Consider the following 25,025-nt stretch of genomic DNA (forward strand, 5'->3'; position numbering starts at 1 on the left):
TGCTAACATTTAAAAATATATATTTTATTTTATTTATTTTTTTAGAGAGAGTGATAGAAACACCAATGTGAGAGAGATACATCAATTGGCTGCTTCCTGCACGTCCCCCACTGGGGATCAAGCCCGAAACCCGGCAGCCAGGGCATGTGCCGGGAATCATACTGGGACCTCTCAGTCCATGGGACAGTGCTCAGTCCACTGAGCCATACTGGCTGGGTTCCTTCACTTTTTTTTTTATCCTCACCCGAGGACATTTTTCCATTTTTTGCACAGATAGAGTGGGAGGGAGAGAGAGGAAGAGAGAGAGAGAGAGAGAGAAACATCAATGTGAAAGGGACACATCGAGTGGCTGCCACCCGCACAACCAACCAGGGCTGGGGACAAACTGCAACCGAGATACGTGCCCTTAGCGGGAACCGAACCCGGGTCTCTCCGCACCACAGGCCGATGCTCTAACCGCTGAGCCAAACTGGCCAGGGCTCCTTCACTTTTTAAAAGGTAAAGTTTTACATTTACTGTATGTACTGGTATTTTTATTAGAATTGCTGTTTCTTAATGCTTGGTTGCAAAGTTGCATAGGTTTTGGGTGGTCTACCTCAGCTCATCCTTTCCCATGAGACTTGTTTTTATTATGTCCTTTTATAGAATATGAGGATTTGCCACATTGCCTTATAGCAGTGATTTCAAGATTTTCCACTGGCATGCTGCGAGAATTTTTAAAACATGCAGTTTTGTCAGGGCCACTGACCTCTTTTCCCTTAGATTGTCAAATAAAAAAAAAAAAAATAGAAAACAGCCAACGCAACAATAGCTGTCTGGTGTGAATGAATCAAAATTATACCTTTTTTTGAGGGTCAGATTGGCAAAAAGATACAAAACTTTTTGGAGTGCCACACAATCTTAGTAATTAGTTTGTGTGCGCCATGAGAGGAGAAAGGCTGAAAATCTCTGCCTTATAGCTAAAACATTTGTAATGTTCTACCGATGCTAAGATTGTTTGTTATTCTGTTTTTTATACAAATAACATGTTCATTATGAATAAGTAAGTACCACTGATACCGCTGTAATTTAACTTAGTTATGAATAACAGGAAAGGAGCAAAACATGTGATTTGTTCACCTTTGCCAGGAAGCTGCAGTTCAACACTCCCCAGGTCCATTCCCCACAGATCCCTGGGGGAAGGGACCAGACGGGGCGAATGGACGCATGCCCAGTAAAGTCTAGGTGACTTAGGGAAGGTAGTTGCCTGTCAGTCACACCTGGGAACAGGTTTTTAGCCAGAGTAGGTATGGCCACTGCAAGCTCGGGAAACTTTGAGATATAATCTCCTAAACAAAGGAGTTTGCCCTCCCTTAGTTCATGCTTTCTTGCTCTTGGCTGCTCTTGTGTGTTCAGGGCTCATGGGACTCGTGTTGCAGGAGACATGCTCTTTTGGCTCCCCTGCACTTGCCTCATGGTTCATGGCCATGTGGACCCTATGGAGTGGACTAATGGACTGTAACTAGCCTAATGCTAAACCAGACCCAACTCCTCCACGGGAAAGAAACTTCGGGTGCTGGCTTTGCTTCTAGCTCTACTGAATCCCTAACTGCACATCCTCCAGGACTGGATTAAGGGAAACGGGACTCTAGAAACCGAGGGATGTAATTCCACACAAATAAAGCTTTCTCTACCACATCTCATCCTCCCATGGGGCCTCCAGAAATGCTTGTTCCAGCAGTATCCCCGAACCCCACTTCAGTAGCAACAGAGAAAGACCATCTATGCATTTCTTTAATAACACCATAACCCAGACAAACAAAAAACACTCAAAGGTCTTATCACTGAGATCCTAGAAATGAACTCTGTTGAAGAGACCTGTGGTTCTCAACCATGGATAGGTTGTGGGGTGGGGAAGTGAGATCAGCCCTAGAGGACTTTGGTAGTCTGAGACATTTTGGATTATGACAATTTGGGGTGGGGGAGGGTATGTCCAGGATTGCTGCTCAGTACCCTACAATGTTATGGGGGGGACAACAAAGAATTATTTGGTCCTAAAGGTCAATAGTGCTGAGGTTAAAAAACTGTGATATAGACAAATAGTTTTTTAGGTATTTCCTATGAATATCAGTACATATGCTTTAGTTTTACAAAGAGTGGGATCGGTGATACACATACTAATTTTGTAACCTGCTTGTTAAACTTAACCACATTATGAACATCTGTGTCCATAACCATGCAGTCTCGTCATCCTTTTAACAACGGGCTATACGGTATTTCATCTTACGATCCAGTCATTTATTTCAACACTCCCCAGTTTGGAGATTTAGGTTATTTCTAGTGTTTTGCTGTTGGAAACATGCTAGGTTTTGTTTGGATTTTGCCTTTTTGGAGCCCATTTCCTGTTTCCCACCTGCTATTGGGAAATGCCTTCTGGAGCAGCACCTGCACACCTGGTGCCCTTCCTCGTGGTGGTGCCCCTCCGCAGGGTTCTCTGTCTGCACCACCCCTGCTCAGGGTGGGCACCGATCTACCTCCAAGGTTTCCCACACACTGAACACACTGCAAAGCTTAATGAAGCACTGTTGAAATATTAAATAGATAAATAACCCCAAATATGTTTTTCATGTTTCAGTTTTGGGTATTACTTTTTGCTTCGTTTTACTATTTGTTCCTTTTTAAAAATCTGTCTTTTGATAGATTACATGTGATTTTAACCTCTGGCCCAATTGGCTTTGTTCCCTGCCTGGACGTCCTGCGTTCTTGGTGGCTGGTGTCCTCAGGAGGTCTGGGAGGTGGGGCATGGCTGGGCGGAGGGTGCTTGGCTGTGACTGCTGGGCAGGTCAGTAGCTGTGATGGCGGTGACCCCTTCATCCCTTGCCCCCAAAGCTACCCTGAGATTGGAGGTGAGGTGCGGGTTCAGGGACGAGAGTGTCCCATCAGCAGTTCATGCCTGGCTCCTCTCGGTGGGTCGTGCAGCAGGCAGAGCTGAATGCCTGGAGGTCTGGACCTGCCTCCTGGGGCTGCTTTTGCACAGGGATCTCCAGGGGCTTGCTTGCGTCTGTCTATTTTTGTGTTTTGAGTGGCACTCTGCGAGGAAGTGCACTGTCTACGCACATCCAGCTGCTTTGAATAGTTTGTCTCAGGGCTTCAAGGTAGGGACTTGTGTGGGCCAGCCCAGTGTTTCGGGCCGCCTCTGAACAGCAGGAAGTGAGCTGAAGGAAGTGACAGAAATCACTGAGCGTGCCAGGTGCTTAGTCTCAGCCACTTCCCAAGCCCTGCAGGCCGGGGCTGTACTTAGAGCCACCTAGGTTCCTGGTCCTGTCCCCGCGCTATCCCTCGTCTCCTCTTCTGGTCAGTGCTGACCTGCACAGGGTTGATTTGTTACTCTGACATCTCTTTGGTGGTCCATAGGTTCTTGTCTGGCAATTTTAAAAGTCAGTTCTTGTTTTTTCTGGACCACTCCAGTTGTGATCCATTTTGAGCAGTTAGACAATGTTCTGAAAGAGAGGTGAGTGGCAGATAAGAGTCCAGGTGATGGTGGGTGACATAAGAAGCTGTGTGGGAAAGAAGTTAAACTGTGAGGATTTAAAATGAAGTGAGTGGAAAGAATTGTAGATTATTGGGTGCATCTCTAGAAGGTTGAGTTTTGTCTTGTATTTCTTACAAGTGGAAGGCTGAGATTTTTAAAACCATCAGCTTAGTGTATGACTTCACCCACGTACTAGAAACATTCTTTAGTTTTTACCTGGCCAGGTAAGCTTCTCTGTGATGAATTCCCGTTGTCTGAGCTTTGTCACAGGAGAAATTTCACCCCAGAATTTCAAAATGAGCACTGTGGAAGGCCCCTACCCAGTGGTGTGCTCACTCCTCATTTGTACTGCTGTGGATGTGGACGATCTTCAGCCAGTGGTGAACGGTAAGTTAGGCAGGTGCTGACCAGATGCTCACAGGGCCTGCTCTGTGTTCCCTGAGCCCAGGTGTCTGCTGTGACGACCATCTTGCTTCAGGAGCATCTGGGGAGCAACCATTTATTCTTATGCTTCATCTCGTGTGCCCTGACCTGTGCTGGGCCTGGAGCACAGTAGGTCATGGCTCCTGTGGCTAGCAGCAATATGGCCTGTCTCTTTCACCTTGGAATGATGTGGGGACAAGCACTGATACCCACTTGCAGGGTGAGAAGCTAAGGACCAGAGAGATAAGTCGTTTGCGCAGTGACTCTGACGTCTCAGTCTGCGGAACTGTCCTGCATTACTGACCCCTGTGCTCCACACAGATAACCCGGCTTGTCCTTTGAGCTGCAGGATATGCATTTCTGTGTGCTTTGAGGATTCTTGAAACCAAAGTTTCCGGGGTTCGGTTAGCTTCCAGTGGCTGCCACCCTAATGATTTGTAGAAGATGGGTTATGTTGGGAGAGAAGGTTTTTTGTTGGTCTCTAAAAGCTTCTGTCTGAGTGGCTCCTCCCTCTTCCTCTTTTTATAAAGCATCCCCCTTATTTTCTCACACTCAGCTAGCTCTTTAGGGTTAAGGAATCCGTTCCAGGACATTTGAGAGGCGGATTAGTCGCAGTTGTGTCTGCCATGAAATGCATGGCAGCCCGTGGAGCCTGGAGCCTGCCTGGTGTGGGGCTGCCACAGGAGGGCCTGGGTGTTTTCTGTGATGAGAATGCAGGTGTGGAGACCAAGTTCTGGCACCGGAGACTTCTCAGTGTTACCAGCAGACTCTGTCTGCAGCATGGCTTCAGGCTGACCCGTTTCCTATAGTTAGTAAGGCTAAACTATACATTTCTGTAGTGCAATAAACTATACCTGCTCTGTGTGTGTGTGTGCGTGTGTGTGTGTATGTAGATAGATAGATAGATAGATAGATAGATAGATACAATAAATATTAACAGACATGCTGTGTGTGTCTCTGTCTCTGACTTGAGTATTTTAGCATATTTTTATGTCAAAGCATTTAACATTTTAAAAATCATTAAATATTCAGGCATTCAAAAAGTAATATAATGGCCTGGTCCGAGTGGCTCAGTTGGTTGAGTGTCATCCTGTGCACCAAAAGGTAGCTGGTTCAATTTCTGCTCAGGGCACATGCCTGGGTTTTGGGTTTAATCCCTGGTCGGGGTCCATAAGGAAAGCAACCAATCGGTGTTTCTCTGTCACATCAGTGTTTTTCTCTCTCTTCCTTCCCCTCTCTAAGCATGTCCTTGGGTGAGGATTAAAAAAAAAAAAAAAGGTAATATACTGAACAACCGTGTACACTTCCCAGCCTAAGACGAGCATTATGGATGTGCTTGGAATCCTTTGTCTTCCCTTTCCTACCATCCTGCCCTTCCTCCCCAGAGGTCACCCCCATGCCGAGTTTGGTGGTTATCACTTGTTTGCATGTTTTTGATACTTTCTCTACTTATAGATGTAGGTACAAACAATATATAGCATTATTTAGCCAGTTTAAAAATATTGACTAAATGGTTCAACTTGCTTTTTTTCACCCAGCATTATGTTTCTGAGATTTATCCATGTTGCCACATCTATCTGTAGTTAATTGGTTCAAGGTTTAAAACATCTGAGTCCTGATTCCTAGATGAAATCAGAATTCCTGGGGCGTGGGGAGTGGGATGTGAACCCCATAACGTTTTGTAAGTGTAGCCCAAGTGGAGGACCACGACGCTCAATTGTTAGTTTTTCTGGCTTGTGTGTAGTGTCCGCTGTTGATATGTGCTTTCCCAGGCTCAACCACTCTAAACTGCCACTGTGAACACTCTTCCTTGTCTTCTTGGGCACACAGGCACCCTTCTCTGGAGTGTGTTTCTGAGGGTAGAATTGCCAGGCGAGCACATCTTCAGCCTGACGAGATGCCGTCAGATGTCTCTCCTAAGCTTCACTTTTCAGCTGTCGGCAGCAGTGGTGACTTAGGAGGGGTCTCCTTTCTTGTCTCACTGTAGCCAAGCTGATGGCAAGGTGTAGGCCTCACGGGTGAGATAAGACATTCTGATAGACACCTCAGCCTCAACACATCCCAAACTGAACTACTGGTCCCCACCCTGCAACTGCAGACAGAGCCTGTTCATGGCCTTCCCTGTAGGATGGCAGCTCCTCCTCCTGCTGTTCAGGGGTCACTGTTGGCTCCTCTGTCTCCCAGCCATCCATCCAGTTGGTTTGTTGGGAGACCCTGTTGCTCTCAGGACACGTTAGAGTGCACCTCCCCTTTTATCTCCTGATGGGATCCCTGAGCTCCCTCCCAAAGGGTTTTTTAACTTCTGTCCTAACTACACTCAGTTTTTGATGAGGCAAGCAGAATGGATGCTTTTATTCATTTATTTATTTATTTATTTATTTTCCTCATCTGAGGATGTTTTTCCATTGATTTTTTTTTTAGATAGAATGAAAGGGAGGGAGGGAGGGAGAGAGAGAGAAACATAGATGTGAGAGAGAGAGAAACATAGATGTGAGAGAGAGAGAGACATCAATTGGTTGCCTCCTGAACACACCCCGATTAGGGCTAGGGATCGAACCTACAACCTAGGTATGTGCCATTAACCAGGAATGGAACCTGAGACCCTGTGGGGGCTCAGGCTGATGCTCTAACCACTGCACAACAATGGCCAGGGCGAGAATGGATGTTTTTATTTATTTATTTATTTATCCTCATCCGAGGACATTTTTCCATTTTTTGTTCAGGTAGAGTGGGAGGGAGAGAGAGGAATAGAGAGAGAGAGAGAGAGAAACATCGATGTGAAAGGAACACATCGAGTGGCTGCCAACCGCACAACCGACCAGGGCCGGGGACAAACTGCAACCGAGGTACATGCCCTTAGCGGGAACCGAACCCGGGTCTCTCCGGACCGCAGGCTGACGCTCTAACCACTGAGCCAAACAGGCCACGGCGAGAATGGATGTTTTTAAACCGAAGTCAAACGTCAGCTGCTCAAAAGCACCGTAGGCCTGTCCTGGCTGGTTTGGCTCAGCAGTTAGAGCGTCGATCCGCTGTTTAGAGAGACCTGGGTTCGGTTCCTGCTAAGGGCATGTACCTCGGTTGCAGTTTGTCCCTGGTCCTGGTTGGGTTGTGCGGGAGACAGCCACTTGATGTGTTCCTTTCACATCGATGATTCTCTCTCCCTCCCTCCCTCCCACTCTATCAGAACAAAAATGGAAAAATGTCCTCAGATGAGGATAAAAAAACAACAAAACAAAAGCGTTGTAGGCCTATTACTTCTCCAGGCTTGCTTCTGCTTCAGGCCCTTGCCCACCTCTTCCTCCTGTGTCCTCCCAGACTTTCCCAGTGAGGCCTACCTTGGCCTTGACCTCCTTTTTCTGATCTTTTTTCTGTAGACTTTTATCACCAGCTACTACTGTCCATACTGTATAATTGACTTCTTTATTATATTATTTATTTCCTGTCTGCATTTAAGGAGGGATCTTGTCTGTTTGTTTAAATGAATTTATTTCTGAGAAGAAAGGAAGGATTTGGAACCTGAGGCCTCCCAGCTGGGGGTGGGGGAGTCAGCATGAGGACATGTCTAGGTGTGTGAGCAGGATCCCCGATGGGTCTGTGTGGTGGGCAGTGGGATCTGTGGGCCTGGAGCTGGGGAGGCAACTTGTCTTGGTGGCATTTCTGGTTGCTTCCAGAGTACACCTGCTGTGAAGGGGGCGCTAGGGCTCCCCCACCAAGGAAGTGCAGTGCTGTGTGAGGCAGGACCTGGGTTCATGGCTGGCGTGGAGCATAGCTTCACTGATTTCTCAGTTACTGTCTTGTGTAGAAATGAGTCCTGCCATTTCCGGGGCTCTGTCCTGCACAGGCCACGTGTCACAGCTGGTAGCAGCACCATGACCCTTTTGTGTACTCGGACTCAGGCATATGGAGAGGGTTTGGTTTTCTATGAGAATGTGTGCCAAAGGTGTGTCGCATAATATTTCCTTGGCAAGTCAGAAGTTTCATGAGCTTGCACTGCCTACCATGGGGACTTGAATAAGATAAGATTGCACTTTAGTTTGTGCTGAGAACACAGATGCCCTTGTCCTTAAGAAATATAGCATTGTTCTGGTGTTACTTCCAGTTTTCCCAATTTAAACGTGTTAGATGTTTAAAAATGTTGATTGTGATTCCTCGTTTCTGGTGTATGGGATGACTCTTCAACTGGGCCACCTAACCAGGGCGTGGCTACAGTGTAGATTTACACAGAATTGGAACACTGCAGGGCTTCTTTGTGTCCTTTCCCAGTTTCCCCAGGGCCAACGTATTGCAAAGCTCCAGTGCAACCTCACAACCAGGATGTTGACATGGACACAGTCAAGATCCAGACCGTCTCCACCTCCCTCGAGATCCTCTGGTTTCCTTTTATGGCCACACTCCCCTAGCCCCTGGCAACCACTAATTTGTCATTTCTGTAATTTTGTCACCTCAAGAGTGTTCATGGGATCCACAGTATGTAACCTCGAGGGATCCGCACTTTGCCCTCAGCGTAACTTTCCGGAGGCCCTCCAGGTTGTTGCGTGTGACGGGTCATCTTTTTATACTGAGTAGTATTCCACGGATTGGGCATGCCACAGTGTGTTGAATCATTTGCCACTGAAGGACACCTAGGTTGTTTCCAGTTTTGGGTGATTATGAATAAAGCTGCTATAAACATGTGTGGGGCAGATTTTTGTGTGAACGTAAAACTGGGTCATTTCTTAGTGGCATGTTTTTAAAGAAATTGCCAAACTGTTTTTAGAGTGGTCGTACCATTTCACATCCTTGCAGACAGTGTGAGCCAGTTTCTCCACATCCTGTGTAGCATTTGGTGGTGTTTTTATTTTAAACATCTAGTAGGTGTATAATAATGTCGCATTGTGGCTTTAATCAGCGTTTCCTTAATGTCTAATGATGTTGAATATTTTTTCTTGTGCTTATTTGCCTCAGTATATCCTCTGACACCGCAGGGGTGTGACCTACTGTGGACACTGCCTGATGTGGTGCTGGGGCCCCAGTGTGTTCTGTGGTGTTCGACTGGAGTAGGGTGGTGATTGGCTGCTGTTCTATTGATTTCTGTCTTGCTTGCCTGCCCCTTCCCTGGTCCTGTGGCTAGAGAGAGCAGGCTTTGGAGGGTTTTAGTTTTTTTCTGTGTCCATTGAGGTTTCTGGCTGCAGCACCTTCAGCTCCACATTCGGGATGTCTGGGGTAAACAGAACCCAGGGGGCTGAGCACTGGGTATTTCTCTGCTCCAAGGTCCCTAGTCTGTGTGCCTTCTCTGCATCGTCCAGTCTGTGCATATTTGTTTTGGATCTAATGTCCAAGGTTTAACCGTCTTCCCAGAAACAGAAGTCTGGTGGTTAATTTTATGATCTTTTGGGTCCATGAAACTGACAAGAGTGTCTAAGCAGCTCCCAGTCCAGGCTACATGTCTGCCTCTGCTCGGTGCAGCCGGCGGACCATCCTGGCTCAGGGCCTCGGTTAGTACTGCTGAGGTGGTTGGTTTGGCCTTGGCTCCAGCACAATAGAGTTTGCAGAATCTGGCCTTCTCTCGTGGAAGGTCTCATTACAGATGAAGGGCACATCCAAATCTGTGATTAGGGTTCTCTGGACAGGAGGACACTGTTGGTGAATCATGGACTGCCCTCATCATCGTCTGTCAGATCTCACCCCTCTGACCTTTGTTTGGAGCTCTTGAGAAACCTGCTCAGAGTGGGAGGGGCCACGGTCAGATGACTCAGTGAGGTGTCCATATCGCCCCTGTGCTGGTCCTCCTAGCCCGAATTCCTGCCGAGGAGAAACGGTTTGTTCTGAGTGAGCCTAGAGCCCGGTGAGTGCCAGTTCCCTCCTGCCTTCAGCCCACAGTCCTGGCATTATTCACGAAGCGGCCTTTTGGGGAATCCAGGTGGGAAGCTGCTGTGGGTGGGTGGCAGTGGGAGTCAGGGCTCAGCCGCCAGGCCCGGAGCCAACCTGCCTGGTGTCCCCTACTTCATTTGGCCCCTACTTCATTCATCAGTTGTGGGACTTTGGGCAAGTTGATCAGTGGGCCTCAGTTTACTCTCTTGTTATCTACTTCATTAGGTTGTAGAGTGGATGAAACAAGCAAATACCTGTAAACACCTAGAAATTTCCTAGGACAACTAAGTGCCCCATCATGGTGGCTGTTCCTGTCACATCAGCTAGTGTATCTGTAATTCAGGAGTCCAACTTCTGGTCCACTAAACTTCACGTCTATTCCTCCAGCACGTCTCCGTCTTCTCCTTGGTTTCTCAAAGACCGCTGCCCATGCCTTAATTCCATTCTCGGCTAATTCTTCCCAAGACATTGGAAGATATTTGCCTGGCTTGGGTGTCCGACTTATTTGGAGTATCTAGGTATTTTATATTTCTTGGAAGTTCATTTTTTGGAAGTAAAAGTTATTATTTCACAAAAACTTTTCAAGCTCCTTTTTTTTGGTCTTTAGCATATATTCTAAACTTAAGACTTTATATTTCTTGAATAGATAATTCATGGACCTGGTACAGAAATCAAAATGAGTAAAAGGTATAAAGTAAAAGTTTCCCAGCCCCTCAGAGGTCCTGCCTCAGAGGTGACTAGTAGTACTTTCCCTCCACCCTTACTGTTCCTGCAGTTTGCTTTGAGCATTAACCGTACATCTAGAGGGTGTTCCCTGTAAGTGCATGAAGAATACATAGCATCAGCCTTCTTAGTGGCTGTGTAGTATTCCACTACAGGAATCTCCATAATTTATGCATCAATTGCCTACCGGTCTTTTTTTTAGTCCTCACTCCCAAGGATATGCTTTCATTGATTTGAGAGAAAGAGAGAAAGGGAGAGGGAATGAGGGAGGGAGAGAGAGAGAAGCATCTATGTGAGAGAGAAACATCAATCAGTTGCCTCCCGTACCTGGGTATGTACCGTGACAGGGAATCGAACCCGAGACCCTTCAGTGCACAGGATGACGCTCCAACCAACTGAGCCACCCAACCAGGGCATACTGGTCTTATCTTGATCAGTATTTGAGTCGTTTCCAATCTTTTGTCTTTACAATGAATGTTGCCATGAAAAACCTTGTATATAGTGTATGTCACTTCTCATGAGACATATTTGTAGGATAAATTTATGGAAGCACTGTTGTTGATAAGACAAAGGGGTTTTTTTTGTTTTTGTTTTTAATCCTCACCCAAGGATATTTTTCCATTTATCTTCAGACAGAGTGTCAGGGAGAGAAAGGGAGAGAGAGAGACATATCTACTGGTTGCCTCCCGCACGACCCCAACCAGACCAGGGACAAACCACAACCGAGGTACGTGCCCTTGGCCGGAATCGAACCCGCAACTCATTTGTCCGCGGGCCAACGTTCTACCGCTGAGACAAACCGGCCAGGGCCAAAGGTTTATATTTTGAAGTTTGCTAGATTTCACCCAGTATTCTCCATAGGTGTATTAATTCATACCTCCAATGTAGCATGTTACCAAACTAGTGATCTCTACCTGGAGGGGGGAAAAAAGGTGTCTCATAATTTTAATTTTTATTTATTTTGTGAGTAAGATTAAGCATTTTTTCATGTGTTTGAGATCCATTTCTAATGCTTTAAAAATACATATAGCTCTGCCAGTCCCTCATATTCATTTGGACACAGCTGTCTTCCTTTGCCCTCCGCAGCACTGTAAACTTCGTCATGTTCCTGCTGGAGTTGTGGCGGTTCATTCTCATCGTTCTGTGGCCGGCCATGTGTCACTGTGTTCCATTGTCTGTCCACTTCCCCAGTGCTGGGCCTCTGGGCTGTGAGCAGGGCAGGCCTGGGAAGCACAGTGATGCTGTGTCCTGCTGACTCGTGACTGGAGTTCCTGAGCCGTAGGGTGAAGAGAAGATTAGCTCTGCTGTTTTCCACAGTAGTTGCACCGAACTGCCTGCCCACCGGCAGTGATGAGAGTCACGTTAGCCCGTGTCCTCACCAGCACTGGACATCTGCCTTTCAGTTCAGCCACAGCGAAAGGGGAACGTGCCGGGGTTCTGATTACCACCTCACAGATGACTCTTGAGGTTGAGCACCTTGCCTTGTGCCTTACTGGCCATTTGGGAAATAACTGTTTTGAAATAATGGTTCAAGTCCTTTGTTCATTTTTTGGTTAGTTGGTCTGCTTTTTTCTTACTAATTTTAAAATAAAGTGACATTGAGCCCGGCCAGTGTGGCTCAGTGGATTGAGTGTCGTCCCATGGACTGAGAGGTCCTGGTTCAGTTTATGGTCAGGGCACATGCCCTGGTTGTGGGCTCGATCCCCAGTGGGGGGCGTGCAGGAGGTGGCCAGTCGATGTTCTCTGTCATCTATGTTTCTATCCCTCCCCCTTCCTCTCTCTCAAAAAATCAATAAAGATAAAAAATGTCATTGATTTTTTTTTTATTTATTTATTTTTTTTTACAGAGAGTGGAAGGAAGGGAGAGAGAGAAACATCTATCAGCCGCCTCCTGCACGTCCCCTATGGTGAATCGAGCCTGCAACCCGGGCATGTGCCCTGATTGGGAATTGAACCGGGACCTCTCAGTCCATGGGACGACTCTCAATCCACTGAACCACACCGGCCAGACTTTCTCACTGATTTTTAAGTTCTTTTACCATCAGCAAGAGCAGGAATCTAAGTCTGCGCAGTGCTCTTGTAGCCTGCCGAGAGCTGTGTGAGAGAGGGTTTCCCACTTCTCCGTCCCCCGTCCCTGTCTTGTCCTTCCAGCGTCAAGGTCTGCGGGTGCTTTCCCTCGCGTGTGTGTGTGTGCATGTGGCCGCCTTGCTCTGCGGTGCTGCTCTGCTCCTTCCCTCGGTACCAAGTCTGCTAATTCCAGCCATGGCCCCGGGCCCGCCGAGCCTGTGATGTCACTGACTTGTCCTGTCACATTCGTGGTATTACCCTGCTTTGAATTTGCATTTAAATTTTAAGTTGATTTATGATGTGAGCCGTTTACTTTACAACTTTGCTTGAAAAATATAGACCAAAAATATCTTTTGGTCTCGGAAACTTTCTCTGTGTGAAGGCTCGATTTTAGGGACAGTCCTAGGTTTTTTGCACCATCTTTGGTTTCTAGGAGTTATGGTGTTGGCTGCAGTCCAAACAAAGGGAAGACAGTCTTACTATTCCTTAGAGGTCTCCTCTGAATCCTGCCTTCTCTTTGCTTTAGTGAATGTGGTGAGCGGCCAGAAGGAAATAGCCTGAAGGTCTCCTAGTACTTGCTTCTCTCTGGGCCCTGTCTTGGCTGCTTTGTCTCCAAAATCAAGAAATGGAATAGGAAGCCTGGCCTAAGACATCTCTTAGAAAGCCTCCGCTGTCCTTCCCTCCCCAGGAGGCCTCTCCAGTCTCACCCATCACACCCTTAGCCCCAAGGTGTCCGGGACCGCCACTCGGTGTTCAGGGGGCTTCCCCTGGGTGGAAAGCTCTTGGGGAGCTTGCAGGTGAGGAGAAGAATTCCAAAGAGATGGAATTATGCCTGGTCTGTGGGTGGCTAAGACACTTGGATTCTGTCTCAGGTGGCAGAGCGTGGATGGAGAGAGGCAGAGACTGATTTTTATTTGGTGGGTGGGAGTCTTCTGTGACTCTCCCGTGATCCGAGAGGTGGACTCCTGGCACCAGAACGGTCTCAGAAGGAGTAGCACTGAGAGACAGCGGGAGGGCTTCCATGTGAGCCGCTGTTCTCAGCACTTCCAGGGCCCTGCCCTAACCCTCACGAAGCCTAGGATGTGGCACCCCCACGGGTAGCCTCGTTTGCAGGTGAGCCAGTGGGGCGCAGGGAGGGGAGGCAGCTGTCCCAGAGCTGCACACCCAGGGCGTGGCCTGGGCACTGTGCGAGCCTGTGCTTGCTTCTGTCCACATTTGCTTCCTTCAGTTGCACAACAACCCCGCCAGGTAGCTTTTACCCTCCCTCTTTTCCAAAAGAGAAATGAAGACAGTCTACCCAGTGTTCCCTCCGGTCGGTCTGAGGCACAGCGTTTCCTAAAAAGCTGAAAACCAGGTTCTCAGACATTTGTCTGTTAGGTCAGTGTTTACTGCCTGTAAATAACTGCACTGATTGAGGAAATGACATCATTTATCATTTGTTCCATTAGCTCACCATCTTTAACCATAACAGTTTTGTCTCCAACTTGCTGCCCGTGGAGCCTGGAGCCCAGGAAGCTGTTCCAGTAACCCCCTCCTTCCTTCGGCACGTGGAGGATGGAGGCCCGGAGCTCCATCTGCGCAGCGGCACCGCGGAGCTCCGGGATCATGTGCACACTTCTCCACAGGTCGACACGGGAGTGGTAGAAACAAGACCTAAAATAGAACAGGACATGAAAAATCTCGTTGTTCTCTTCTGTAAATATCTTACTGCATAACTGCTAAGATAATCCCCACGTTATGCAAAATAAACTATAGTATCTTTTTGAAACTGTACTTATTATGCTGATAAAAATGTTCAAATATTAAAACACCCTGGAGTGAATATAAGACATGTTTGCTGAGATTTTACAGTTATTGATGAAAAGTCCATAAGCACCCAAGGCCATTGTCCATTGCCCAGCTCTTCCATGGCCTTTTGGACCACCCTCCAGAGCACCCATCAGCCCATTCACACGACCCACTTTGTCCTCCCGGTGCATGTCAGTGTGTGAAATGTCTGCTTCACCAGTCTCCCCAGTGTGAGCTCTGTGTGAGTGGGCACCTTGGCCCGCCATGGTCTTTGAGCAGACACTCAGCAGGTGTTCTGTGGGCGGATGGCACCTTCAGTGCTGGGATATGGGCTGTTTGCAGCACTCCCGAAGTTTCAGAGAAAGTGGCTCCCACCTCCCACCTCTCTCTGGAGGGCACTCACTTCTCCAGTCTTTCATTTTCTCTTCCAGCCTCCTCACCTTCCACTAGCTTTGTCTCTTTCTACACCCAGCCTGGCCCCCTAGGCGTAGTTATCCCAGTTTCCCTGGTTACGTGAAGGAATGAACAGCGCCTTGCATTTGTGACCCAGTTCTAATTATCCCTTCTGTGAATAAGCTTTGTAGGTAGTTTATGGAAATCACAGAAGAGACAAACTATAAAACACTGTTTTTATATTTTCTGATCACCTGATTTAAATTGAGTGTTCCTAAATTGAGTCTCCCTAATGTAAATTAAAGCTCTAATATGGGCAGCTGTCCAGAAGTTAAATGACATAGCTTTATTGATGGATCCCTGGGGAAGCTGCCATTTCCTAACCCTGCAGGTGGGAACGCACAGTGGCACAACCCCTGCGGAGGGGAATTTGGTAATAGCTAGCAGAATTACATATGCATCTATTCTGTCAGGGCCGCTCTAGGAATTTATCCCCCAAACACACTGGTGAATATGGAAAGATCTGTGTAAAGGCATTGTGTCACCATTTGACATTCCAAAGGCTTTTCAACAATGCATTATACCCATTAATAAGGAATGGGTTGAATAGACTCGGTGCTTCCATACCCAGGAGCACGGTGCAGCTGCAAGAAAGAGTAAGGAAACGAAACGCCGGCTGTTGCTAAGGAGCGATGGCCGGGACGGTCAGTCAGAGGGAAAAGCAGAGGTGGAGAAGCGCCTGTGGTGTGCTACTGTTTTAAAAGGGGGATTGCGAATATGTACCTATATTAGCAAATATCTTCAAAAAGTGGAAGGATAAGTTGCAGTTTTGTTTACTTTTAGGGCTCCCCTTGGGGTAGAGAGGGAATCAGGATGGAGGGGACAGATACAGAGCTAGACTTGTGAATGCACCTTTTTTTGTAGATTTGACTTTGGAACCGTGTAGATATTTTACATCATCGTAAAACAAATTTAAGGAAAAGGCTATATATAACTTTTAAAATGTTGATAGACATGGTCAGTTTTTCTCTCAAATGTTTATATCCTGTTGACCTCCTGGCGGTACTTGAGGAGACTCTCCCATATCTGCCTACACTAGATTATTATCTTTTTAAACTTTGTCAATCTGTTAGGTGAAAAATAATTTATTTTCATTTGCATTCCCTGATGACTAAGTGGTTAAGCATCTTTTTATTTGTTTATTAGTCATTTTGTATTTCTTCTGTGAAATCTAAATTTATAGCCTTTTAGGAAGATTTCTTCTATTGATTTATAAAAATGTTTTATATCAGATAATTTTTTTTGTTGATTATTATAAGGTTCATGACTTCATTTTCAGTTAAATTACGCAGGCCCTGCATACAGTAGCTGATTATTTTTCTGTTGTCATATATTAAAAGGTTTTGTACGAGACCATTTATATAGGGTGCGTGTGAAATGCCCACCGTATTCCTGGAGTAAGTTGGGCCAGACTTTCCCTAGACCATGTCAGTGCTGGACATCAGTTTGTGAGCACTTTGGAGCAATAACAGCTGTTTTCTATTTCTTTAAAAAATTTTCCCCGGGCTTATCACTGTGTCTGAGTAGTTAGTTCATAGATGTCCACTTAAATTGAATTTTGGTGAATGTATAAACTAAATTTGATTGTCTTTTTAGTTTGAGAATGTTCTTGGTTTTTAGTAATTTATGGTAACCATCTTTATGTTCTGTCCAATGGAATATCTGAATTGAACAGTTATTTTTCAATAAAATATATATAGCAAAAGTAGGTTTTTAAAATGTTTGTATAGCATCTGTACCTTGTTCATGGATTTGTTGAATATGTTCCTTTTTCTAGGTTATCACTCCATGTAGGAAACTTATCTTATGTGCTGATAACAGAAAAGAAATGGAAGATTGGATCGCAGCACTGAAGACTGTCCAGAATAGGGAGCATTTTGAGGTAGAGAAAAACCGTCTTCTTGTTGCACTTTCTTAAATATTCTGCCATGTGAGTGTGTTGTGTGTGGGCTGTACAGTTCTGGACTCACTTTCTCAGCACGGTTCTTGTAAACTGTGGTCGCCCTTTGGACCATGACCCTGTCTTTATAAACCTTCATTCTCCCCTCCCTGAATGCTTTGTTGAATCCTGTCTAAGTTACCACATTTGAGAATGTCAGAGGGTCACCTCTTTGCTGTCTTTATTTCCTTCTTGTAGCCAACCCAGTACAGCATGGACCACTTCTCAGGGATGCACAACTGGTACGCCTGCTCCCACGCGAGGCCGACCTACTGCAACGTGTGCCGCGAGGCGCTGTCTGGGGTCACGTCTCACGGACTGTCCTGTGAAGGTGTGACAGCCTGTTCTTCTGCTAGGAAAGGTGGCCTGACCCTAGCGGTCCAAATGCAGTCACCCCACATCAGTCGGGAGTGAAGCCATTGCTGTGACCCTGTGCTTTTTATAGTAATGAGCAAAGGGAGGAAGGGAGGTGGCGGTGGGTAACACAAGAGGGATGCAGAGGGCCCAGAGGGAAAGGCTGAGACTGTCGGTCATCCCTGTGTAGTGACAGCTTTGTGGGGTGAGTTGGGATGCAGATAAACGGGTTGAAAGTCTTCTTCCAGACCTAGAGGGCAGGGTTCCGGTGTTTGGGCAGGAGCAGAGAAAGGCCAACTTTGCCCTTGGGCCACACCACACCAGTCACCTTTCTTATGTGGCCTGTGAGGTTAAGAATGGTTTTACATTTTTAAACAGCTGGAAAAAAACAAAAGAAGACAACTATTTGTGACACAGAAATTATGTGAAATTGACATTTCAGTGTCCATGCATGAGGTGTGGCCCGTGGTGGCCCTCAGGCTGAGCAGTTGGGGCAGAGACTGAGCTGGTTACTCTCTGACCCTTTCCAGAAGGTCTGCCGACTCCTGGCTATCCTTGGTGTCTAGTCTCCCCAAGATCCAGACGCGTGTCCCAGAAGTTAGTTCACAACACGGGGAGTGCTGTGTGTTCGTCCCAGCTGGCCCAGAAGGCCCTGGCAGCTCCCTCGGACTGTGTTCGCAGCTTAGGAAGCCGCTGGCACGAACGAGGCTCGAAGGTCCTGTGTTCATTCTCTCACAGTGTGCAAGTTCAAAGCCCACAAACGGTGTGCGGTGCGTGCAACCAATAACTGCAAGTGGACCACGCTGGCCTCCATCGGGAAGGACATCATTGAAGACGAGGATGGGGTACGCACAGGGCACCGGCCGACCGTTGTGGCCACCTCTCCAGGAGGGCTGGCCCGCCTCCTCAGCGTTCTTCCTCTTGGTTTTCAGTTGCTCTTGCTGCGCACTTGGTGGCTCTGTAGGGGCCTCTGTGCCTCCGAGCTCTGTCCCGTCCCTGTAATCCTGGGCAGGATCATGGGTGGGACAGCTCTGTCCCCCTTCTGCCTGTGTTGAGGAGTGTCTTGGTTGAGGTCATTTTGGAGCATCTTTGCCCAAGGTGTTCTGTGCCCCGTGCGTGGGGCGCTGCGACATGCCCTAGTGCGTGTCTCTGCTTGGTCTGCAGATCGCCATGCCTCACCAGTGGCTGGAAGGAAACCTGCCCGTGAGTGCCAAGTGCACGGTGTGTGACAAGACCTGTGGCAGCGTGCTGCGCCTGCAGGACTGGCGCTGCCTGTGGTGCAAGGCCATGGTGAGTGGGTGCAGCTTTCTCCCAGTGGGACAGCAGGTCACCCACTCCTCCCGCAGCCGCAGGCTCTGTGGGAAGGGCTGTGACCCCTTGTGATGCATGATTCTTGTTCCAGGTACACACAGCGTGTAAGGAGTCCTTAGTGACCAAGTGCCCACTGGGCCTGTGCAAAGTGTCGGTCATCCCTCCCACAGCTCTCAATAGCATCGATTCTGATGGTGGGTGCCGCATGCTCCCCCGCCTGCCCTTTCCTTGTGCTCTCCCCCGGCATTCTCCTTCCCCCTCTAGATGGGCTCGACTGGCGATGTGTGCTGTGGTAGGGAAAAGGTCAGGCCCAGCCACCAGAGGAGAGGACTTATGTACAGATGTGGTAAATGTCCTGATGGCCACAGGGCAGGCTTAGGACTTGAGGCTGATACCTTAGTTAAAGGCGATGGGTCCAGTCGGCTGAGTAGAAACCGAGTCGAAGACACTTGTCTGTCTCTGACGTGGGCCGTCGGGGTCCTGTTCTCCATCAGCTGGTCTCCGCCTAGTGGTGGGGTTGAGTAGACGTGGTTCCATGCTGCTGGCACTGTCCAGGGGTGTTTGATGATGCACATTAGTAAGTGTTGCTGGAAAGGTGGGACATGGGGCCCGTGTCTCGGAGGAAATCAGCTCTTCGGTTTTAGAGTGAGAGCCTAGGACCGAGCAGTGAGGTACTCGGTCTTTCTGAGTCTAGAGTCCTTGTAAATGTGAAGTCAGACTGCATGGGCACTCGCTGTCTTCTGTGGGGAACAGCGACTGGAAATGTGCATGTTCCCGCTTGCTGGTTCTGTGTGCGTCACAGGGCCCTTGGGTGGTTACTCCCTACACGATTAGGCGTGCCTGTCTTTCATGGCTTTCTGTCTTCCTCTGTCCTTTTCCGTTCTCAATCCAGGCTTCTGGAAGGCCACCTGTCCTCCGTCCTGCACAAGCCCCTTGTTGGTCTTCGTCAATTCAAAAAGTGGGGACAACCAGGGCGTGAAGTTCCTCAGAAGATTTAAACAGCTGCTGAACCCTGCCCAGGTCTTCGACCTCATGAATGGAGGGCCACACCTCGGGTAAGCTTGTAAAATCGATCTTTCTTGGAGCTCAAAAACATTTTGAAGATAATGCATATTTATTTTTAAAAGATTCAAAGATACATTTTTAAATAGGAAATAAAGGTTGTTTTTCTTCAGCCTTTATTTTTCCACTTGCAGAGGTACCTACTCAGTAGAGTTGGCTGTCCTTCCAACTTTCACATGTGCGTTCAGGTGACACACGCTTCGGAAGCAGAGGTGGTGCTGTGTTACCTGGGGCATGCAGCAGGCTCCTCGGGGTGTCAGCACGCAGCAGCGTGGCCCTGTCCTGGTATCAGTGGTTGCAGGCCTGCCCGTTGTTTTCAGTGGCTGCATAGTACTGGGGAGGCTTTCCTCCAGGGAGGCCAGAAAAGAGTTTTTGTGTCGGAGGCTCCAGAGGTCGCTTGCCTTGCGGGTGCAGTGATACGTAGACGTGTGCGCACCCGAGTATCAGCTGTACATCTGACACTTGGCTGGAGAGTTGAGGTGTGTTCTTTCCAGTGTTGTTTGTAGGAACCATTTGCTTCTATACATTTTGCGGTTTGAACTAACTCCTTTTTCATTCGGAAGCAGCAGCAGTTCAAGGTCGGAGCTGTAAGAGCCTCCTAGCTGGTGAGGGGGTCGTTCAGGGTATTTGCGTGGGAATTGCTTGTGGGACCTGTTCTCTGGTGTATGTTTTCCTGGGAGGGTGTGTTTGGAGCAGGGGCTGCTTCTCGGGGCAGCCCTGGGCCTGGCGTGCTGGTGTTCCCACGGCGGCAGCAGGAGCTGCTGGAGGACACCCCAGTGGCGCCTTCGGCTGGCTCCCTCCAGGCAGCTCTCCGAGGGCGGCAGATGGATTCGGGACTGAACGACATGGGGGCACATTCACTGCCGCGTCAGGAAGGAATCATGTTAGTGACCAGCGGGGCTCGTGCCCGGCCCGGGCGGCTCAGGCGGCTGGAGCATCGTCCCGTACACCAAAAAGGTTGTGGGCTCGATTCCCAGTCAGGGCACATACCTAGGTTTCAAGTTTGATCCCTGGTCAGGGTGTGTACGGGAGGCAACTGATCGATGTTTCTCTCTCTCTCTCTCTCTCTCTCTCTCTAAAACCAGTAAACATTTCCTCAGGTGAGGAATTTTTATAAAGGGGACCAGTGAAGGGATCAGGCAGCCTTGTCACGATGTGCCAGACCTTTCACTGAGCAGGGCTCCATGGGTGTTGGCCGGTCGCTGTGAAACGGCTTTGGGCAGGGAACTTGAGAGGCACCAGGTTTCCCTGGCTGCGCATGGACCCTGTGGTGGTGCTGTGTAGGAGACAGGAGGCTGAGGGCCCGTGGGAGGAGGGATGTGGAGGAGACAGGAGGCTGAGGGCCCGTGGGAGGAGGGATGTGGAGGAGACAGGAGGCTGAGGTCCCGTGGGGGGGTGGGGATGCGGAGGAGACAGGAGGCTAAGGGAGCCCACACACGGGTGCAGGGGCTGTCAGTCAGTCACCCCTCGTCTCTGGGGAGCAGCCTTGACCTCACACTTTACAACCAAACTTAGACCCCTGACTTCATTTTCTTGATTCCCGGCCTTGATGGGTCATCTGTCCTTCAGGGAGCAGGAGGCTGAGAGAGGTCGTGTTCTCAGGACACCCTGAAAATTGGTTACCCTTGCCGCTTCAGAACCTCATGTCTGTGTAGTCCAAGTCCTGTGCCGTCCCTCGTTCCCTGTCTTCCTAGGACTTCCTCTGGCTCAGATTCTGCTATTTAAGGCCCAGTAAGGCGGGGCCCTGCCTGCAGGGGGATAGTCAAGGCCATGAGACAGGGTGTGTCACAGGGGAGTGTTAACAGGGAGATGTGCAGATTCTTCGGGAACCCAGAAAAGGGGCTTATAAATCAACTTAGGGTCTCTCAGTCTCTCCCCAAACCAGCATTTGAGGACAGTTGGTGGTGTCATGGCAGGGAGGGAGGTTTGGAGCCTGCTAGGCAGAGGGTGCCATGTGTGCCACGAGATGAGAAGACAGTGGGGTGGCAGGGGAGCAGCAGCCGCTGGCCAGGGAGGACAGGTGCTGGCTGAGAAGTTTGAACCTTTCCTGGAAATAGGTGGCGACTTCTTAAAGCGAGACGCTCGGCGAGACTTGCTTTGGGAAGATCAGTGGTAGAGGCGGTGCAGGTGTACATGGGACGTGAGGTGGGGGAAGGCTCTGGTAGCAATGAAGAGAGAGGTGATGGCTGCTGGGACAGCGTGGTCTGGCCCAGTGACTGCTTTGATGCTGGCTCTACCATTTTCCAAGGAAGGGAACCTAGGACACCTGAGTGGCTCGTTTGGAAGACAGTGCAGTGCAAGTGTTGTCCTTCAGGAAAGCCTGGAGGTCACGGTTCAGGGTCATCAGCACCTGTGTGGTCTCTGAAGCCAAAACGTGGATGAGGCCACTCAGGAAGCAGGTGAGGAGTGAGCAGAGGACGCTGTGGGGTGTCTTGAGGGGGACACTGCACGTGAGGGGCTGGGTGACCACAAGGAGGTGGAGTTTGAGAGGAGGAGGGATGAGTCACATCACCTGGGAGGATGCAGTGGCCCAGAGGGAAGGTGAAGTGTGGACAAAATTGTGCTTTATGGGCTGCTGAGCTGCGTGTGTGGGTGCTGGCTGAGTGGGGGGGCAGGCGACTGGGGAGGCTGTGGGTGGGAGCCCTTTGCTCTCAGGTGCCCAGTGGCTCAGCAGGCTGAGCCTGAGCATCTCGGCTCTGCCCCTGAGAGACTTATTCACAGGAAGGGGTGCTGGGTCAGCATGAGGAGTGCAGATGGGGCCCCTTGGGCCAGGATTTACTGGCCGTCATTTGTCATTTAGAATGTACCTAATTTCATTGACATTCTCTTTCTCTGCAGCTTACGCTTATTCCAGAAGTTTGATACATTCCGGATTCTGGTTTGTGGTGGAGACGGCAGTGTTGGCTGGGTCCTCTCTGAAATCGACAGCCTCAACCTTCACAAACAGGTGCCTGAATGTGGAGGAGCCAGCCCCGGGGTGCGTGGGGAGTGATGTCATGGTTAGAGAGAGGCTGGGCTGTCTTGGGTGACACTTAATGTCTCCTTGGCACATTATTTCCAGGCAGGGACCAGCAAATGTCTGGGAGGGAAGAGCAGGGAGCTTGATAGCATCGTGGGGGCCGGGGCCAGGGCTGGGGCTGGGGCTGGGGCTGGGGCTGTGACATGGTAAGAGGAACTTCACAGAAGTAAAGGAGGCCCTGGCCAGTGGCTCAGATGGTTGGAACTTGTCCTGTACATTAAAGATTTCAGGATCGATCCCCTGTCAGGGTGTGTAGGGGAGGCAACTGATCGATGTTTCTCTTGCATTGATGTTTCTCTCTCTCTTTCTTTCCCGTCCCTGCTCTAAAATCAATTTAAAAAATCTGTCCTCAGGTGAGGATTAAAAAAATAAAGAAGTAGAGGAAGCTACAAAAAGAACATTCAGTTCCAGGAAAGATTGGGAGCAGGTCTGGGTGGGGCTGCCATCCTCTGTGCCCCTGCCTGCTCCTTCCTGGGTAGTGATGTATCCTGCTACCAGATGCCTCTTGCTCTCCAGGAAGGGACAGAAGTGGACTTCAACTTCTGGTCACAGGGTCCCTTGGACTTAGTTTTTTTCTGTAGTAAATTAAAAATAAATTTTTCTGCCCTGGCTAGTTTGGCTCAGCGGTTGGAGCGTCGGCCAGCGGTCCAGAGAGACCCAGGTTTGGTTCCCGCGAAGGGCACGTACCTCAGTTGCAGTTTGTCCCCGGTCCTGGTTGGGTCGTGCGGGTGGCAACCACTCAATGTGTCCCTTTCACGTTGATGTTTCTCTCTCCCTTCCACTCTATCTGAACAAAAAATGGAAAAATGTCCTCGAGTGAAGATAAAAAAAAAAAAATTTTCTGATTGTAAAAAACAAGTGATCATTGATTTTCCAGTCCCTGCTTCCCCATCCCCTCACCCCCTCCATGATCACCTGCTGCTGACATTGGTGACCGTCTTTCAGACCTGCTGACATACACATAGTGTGAGCAGTTTGATTTAAGAGGACTTGTTGCCCATGCTGTTCATTCTTGTGCTTTATAAATCAGCATGTTGCGGCACCTCGAGCTCGCTTCTCGCAGTCAGTGACCTGCTGGTGGTTTCCGCTGGGCGGCTCTGCCAGCCCTGGGCCAGCTGGTGGGAACCAGGCAGACACCTGCCTGACTATGTTCTCTTTCAAGAGCGCCCACTTTTAGACTGATCTGTACGGTCGGTGCTGCCACACTGCTTTCCTTCGGCTGTACCAGTTTCATTTCCTGGTGCCACAGAAACGGTTCGTTGTTCGTCTTTTCTGTTTTCGCCCAACTAAGGACACAAGAGTTTTTTTTATTTTTTATTTCTTTAATACTGGTGAAGTCAAACAGCTCAGTTAACCATGAATTTTTAAAATGAGTTACCTGTTGATGTTTATTGCTTAGATTTCTATCGGGGTATTTACTTTAAGAAAATTGATTTCTAAGGATTATTGTCATATTAGGGATATAAGCTCCTTGTAGGTCATATTTTTCCTAGTTTGTCATTTGCTTTCAATATATTTTTTTTTAACTCTTGGACCTGACTCTTATTGTTGGGGGTCCTAGTAGGTGGGGTGGACTGTTTTTAGGCGGTGTTTAGCCCTGGGCACTGGAATGATGTTGGAAGGTGGACAGTGAACTGCTCAGTTGCAGCATGGCCGCTTGCTCAGGAAAGAGAATGCTGCTCCCTAGTGGTGAAGTTAGAGCACTACACTTAGGTCCTGTGTTCAGCTTTGTGCATTGTTGCCATTTGGGAATGCAGGTTTCATCCACTTCTGAGTTCACTAAGCACTGTTTCCTTCAGCCTCGCTGTGGCACTTGATCCTCTTCACACCCCCTCCCCCAGCTTCCCTCACTGTTTCTCATCTTCCTGGCTGCCCCTCCCCACCTCATGCTCAGCATCTTCAGGACTGAGCCCACCACTCAGCCCCACCCACCCCACATTTCTTTCCTTAGAGTCTGAAAATTGTCATCCATCAGATGTCCGAGCCAGAGATTTGACAGTTGTCACGGATTCTTCCCTCATTTCTACTTAGTTGCTGGGCTAGGTCCTGCCACCCTAGAGAGTCCATGCAATCCCCTGTGTGCTGCTGACTCTGGACCTCTGTCTGTCCACCCTCCCGGGGACCTTCCCCACCAGTGGTTCTGCTCATGACGCCCTCCCAACCCCAGTGTTCCTTGGTGGCCCCTTGGCTTTCGGACAAAGCCCAGACTTCATAGCATAGTTTACCAGGGCCCCAGTTTGGCTCCTCCTTCCTCTGCTTCTCTGCCTTTCTTCTCGCTGCCCTCCTCCCGACGGAGCTGACTCGGCAGGTCACCTCTCAGCTGGACTGCCGCCGTCATCTGTGCCTTCAGCTCACTGCATGTGCCTTTCCTTTCAGGCACCAAGGAGCAGTGCCAAGTCCTCACCCTCCAGTTTGCTGTCCCCAGCAGGGTGACACGGCCTCCCTGTGCGGGGCAGGTGACTGTGGGCTGTGCAGTTCTTAGGGAGGACCAGTGCCCTCCCCGTGCACTGTGTGTTGGAGTTGGA

The 25,025-nt window shown here is 48.9% G+C and overlaps 1 protein-coding gene across 10 annotated transcripts in view; it reads left to right on the forward strand.

Annotated features, from left to right (window-relative positions):
- DGKD (diacylglycerol kinase delta) overlaps window positions 1-25,025 on the forward strand; it is a 110,365-nt gene that overhangs the window by 59,355 nt on the left and 25,985 nt on the right. For 9 of the 10 annotated variants that reach the window (XM_036254874.1, XM_036254877.1, XM_036254875.1 and 6 more), the window contains exons 4-10: window positions 16,593-16,697; window positions 16,953-17,085; window positions 17,847-17,953; window positions 18,273-18,398; window positions 18,511-18,613; window positions 19,312-19,474; window positions 22,320-22,428. In XM_036254874.1, the coding sequence (XP_036110767.1) occupies window positions 16,593-16,697; window positions 16,953-17,085; window positions 17,847-17,953; window positions 18,273-18,398; window positions 18,511-18,613; window positions 19,312-19,474; window positions 22,320-22,428 (846 nt within the window). Of the gene's footprint in view, window positions 1-13,020; window positions 13,952-16,592; window positions 16,698-16,952; window positions 17,086-17,846; window positions 17,954-18,272; window positions 18,399-18,510; window positions 18,614-19,311; window positions 19,475-22,319; window positions 22,429-25,025 lie in introns of those variants that run through there. The other variant, XM_036254884.1, reaches the window with a different exon arrangement.

The sequence above is a fragment of the Molossus molossus genome, unplaced genomic scaffold, assembly GCF_014108415.1.
Source record: "Molossus molossus isolate mMolMol1 unplaced genomic scaffold, mMolMol1.p scaffold_m16_p_11, whole genome shotgun sequence".
NCBI lineage: Eukaryota > Metazoa > Chordata > Mammalia > Chiroptera > Molossidae > Molossus > Molossus molossus.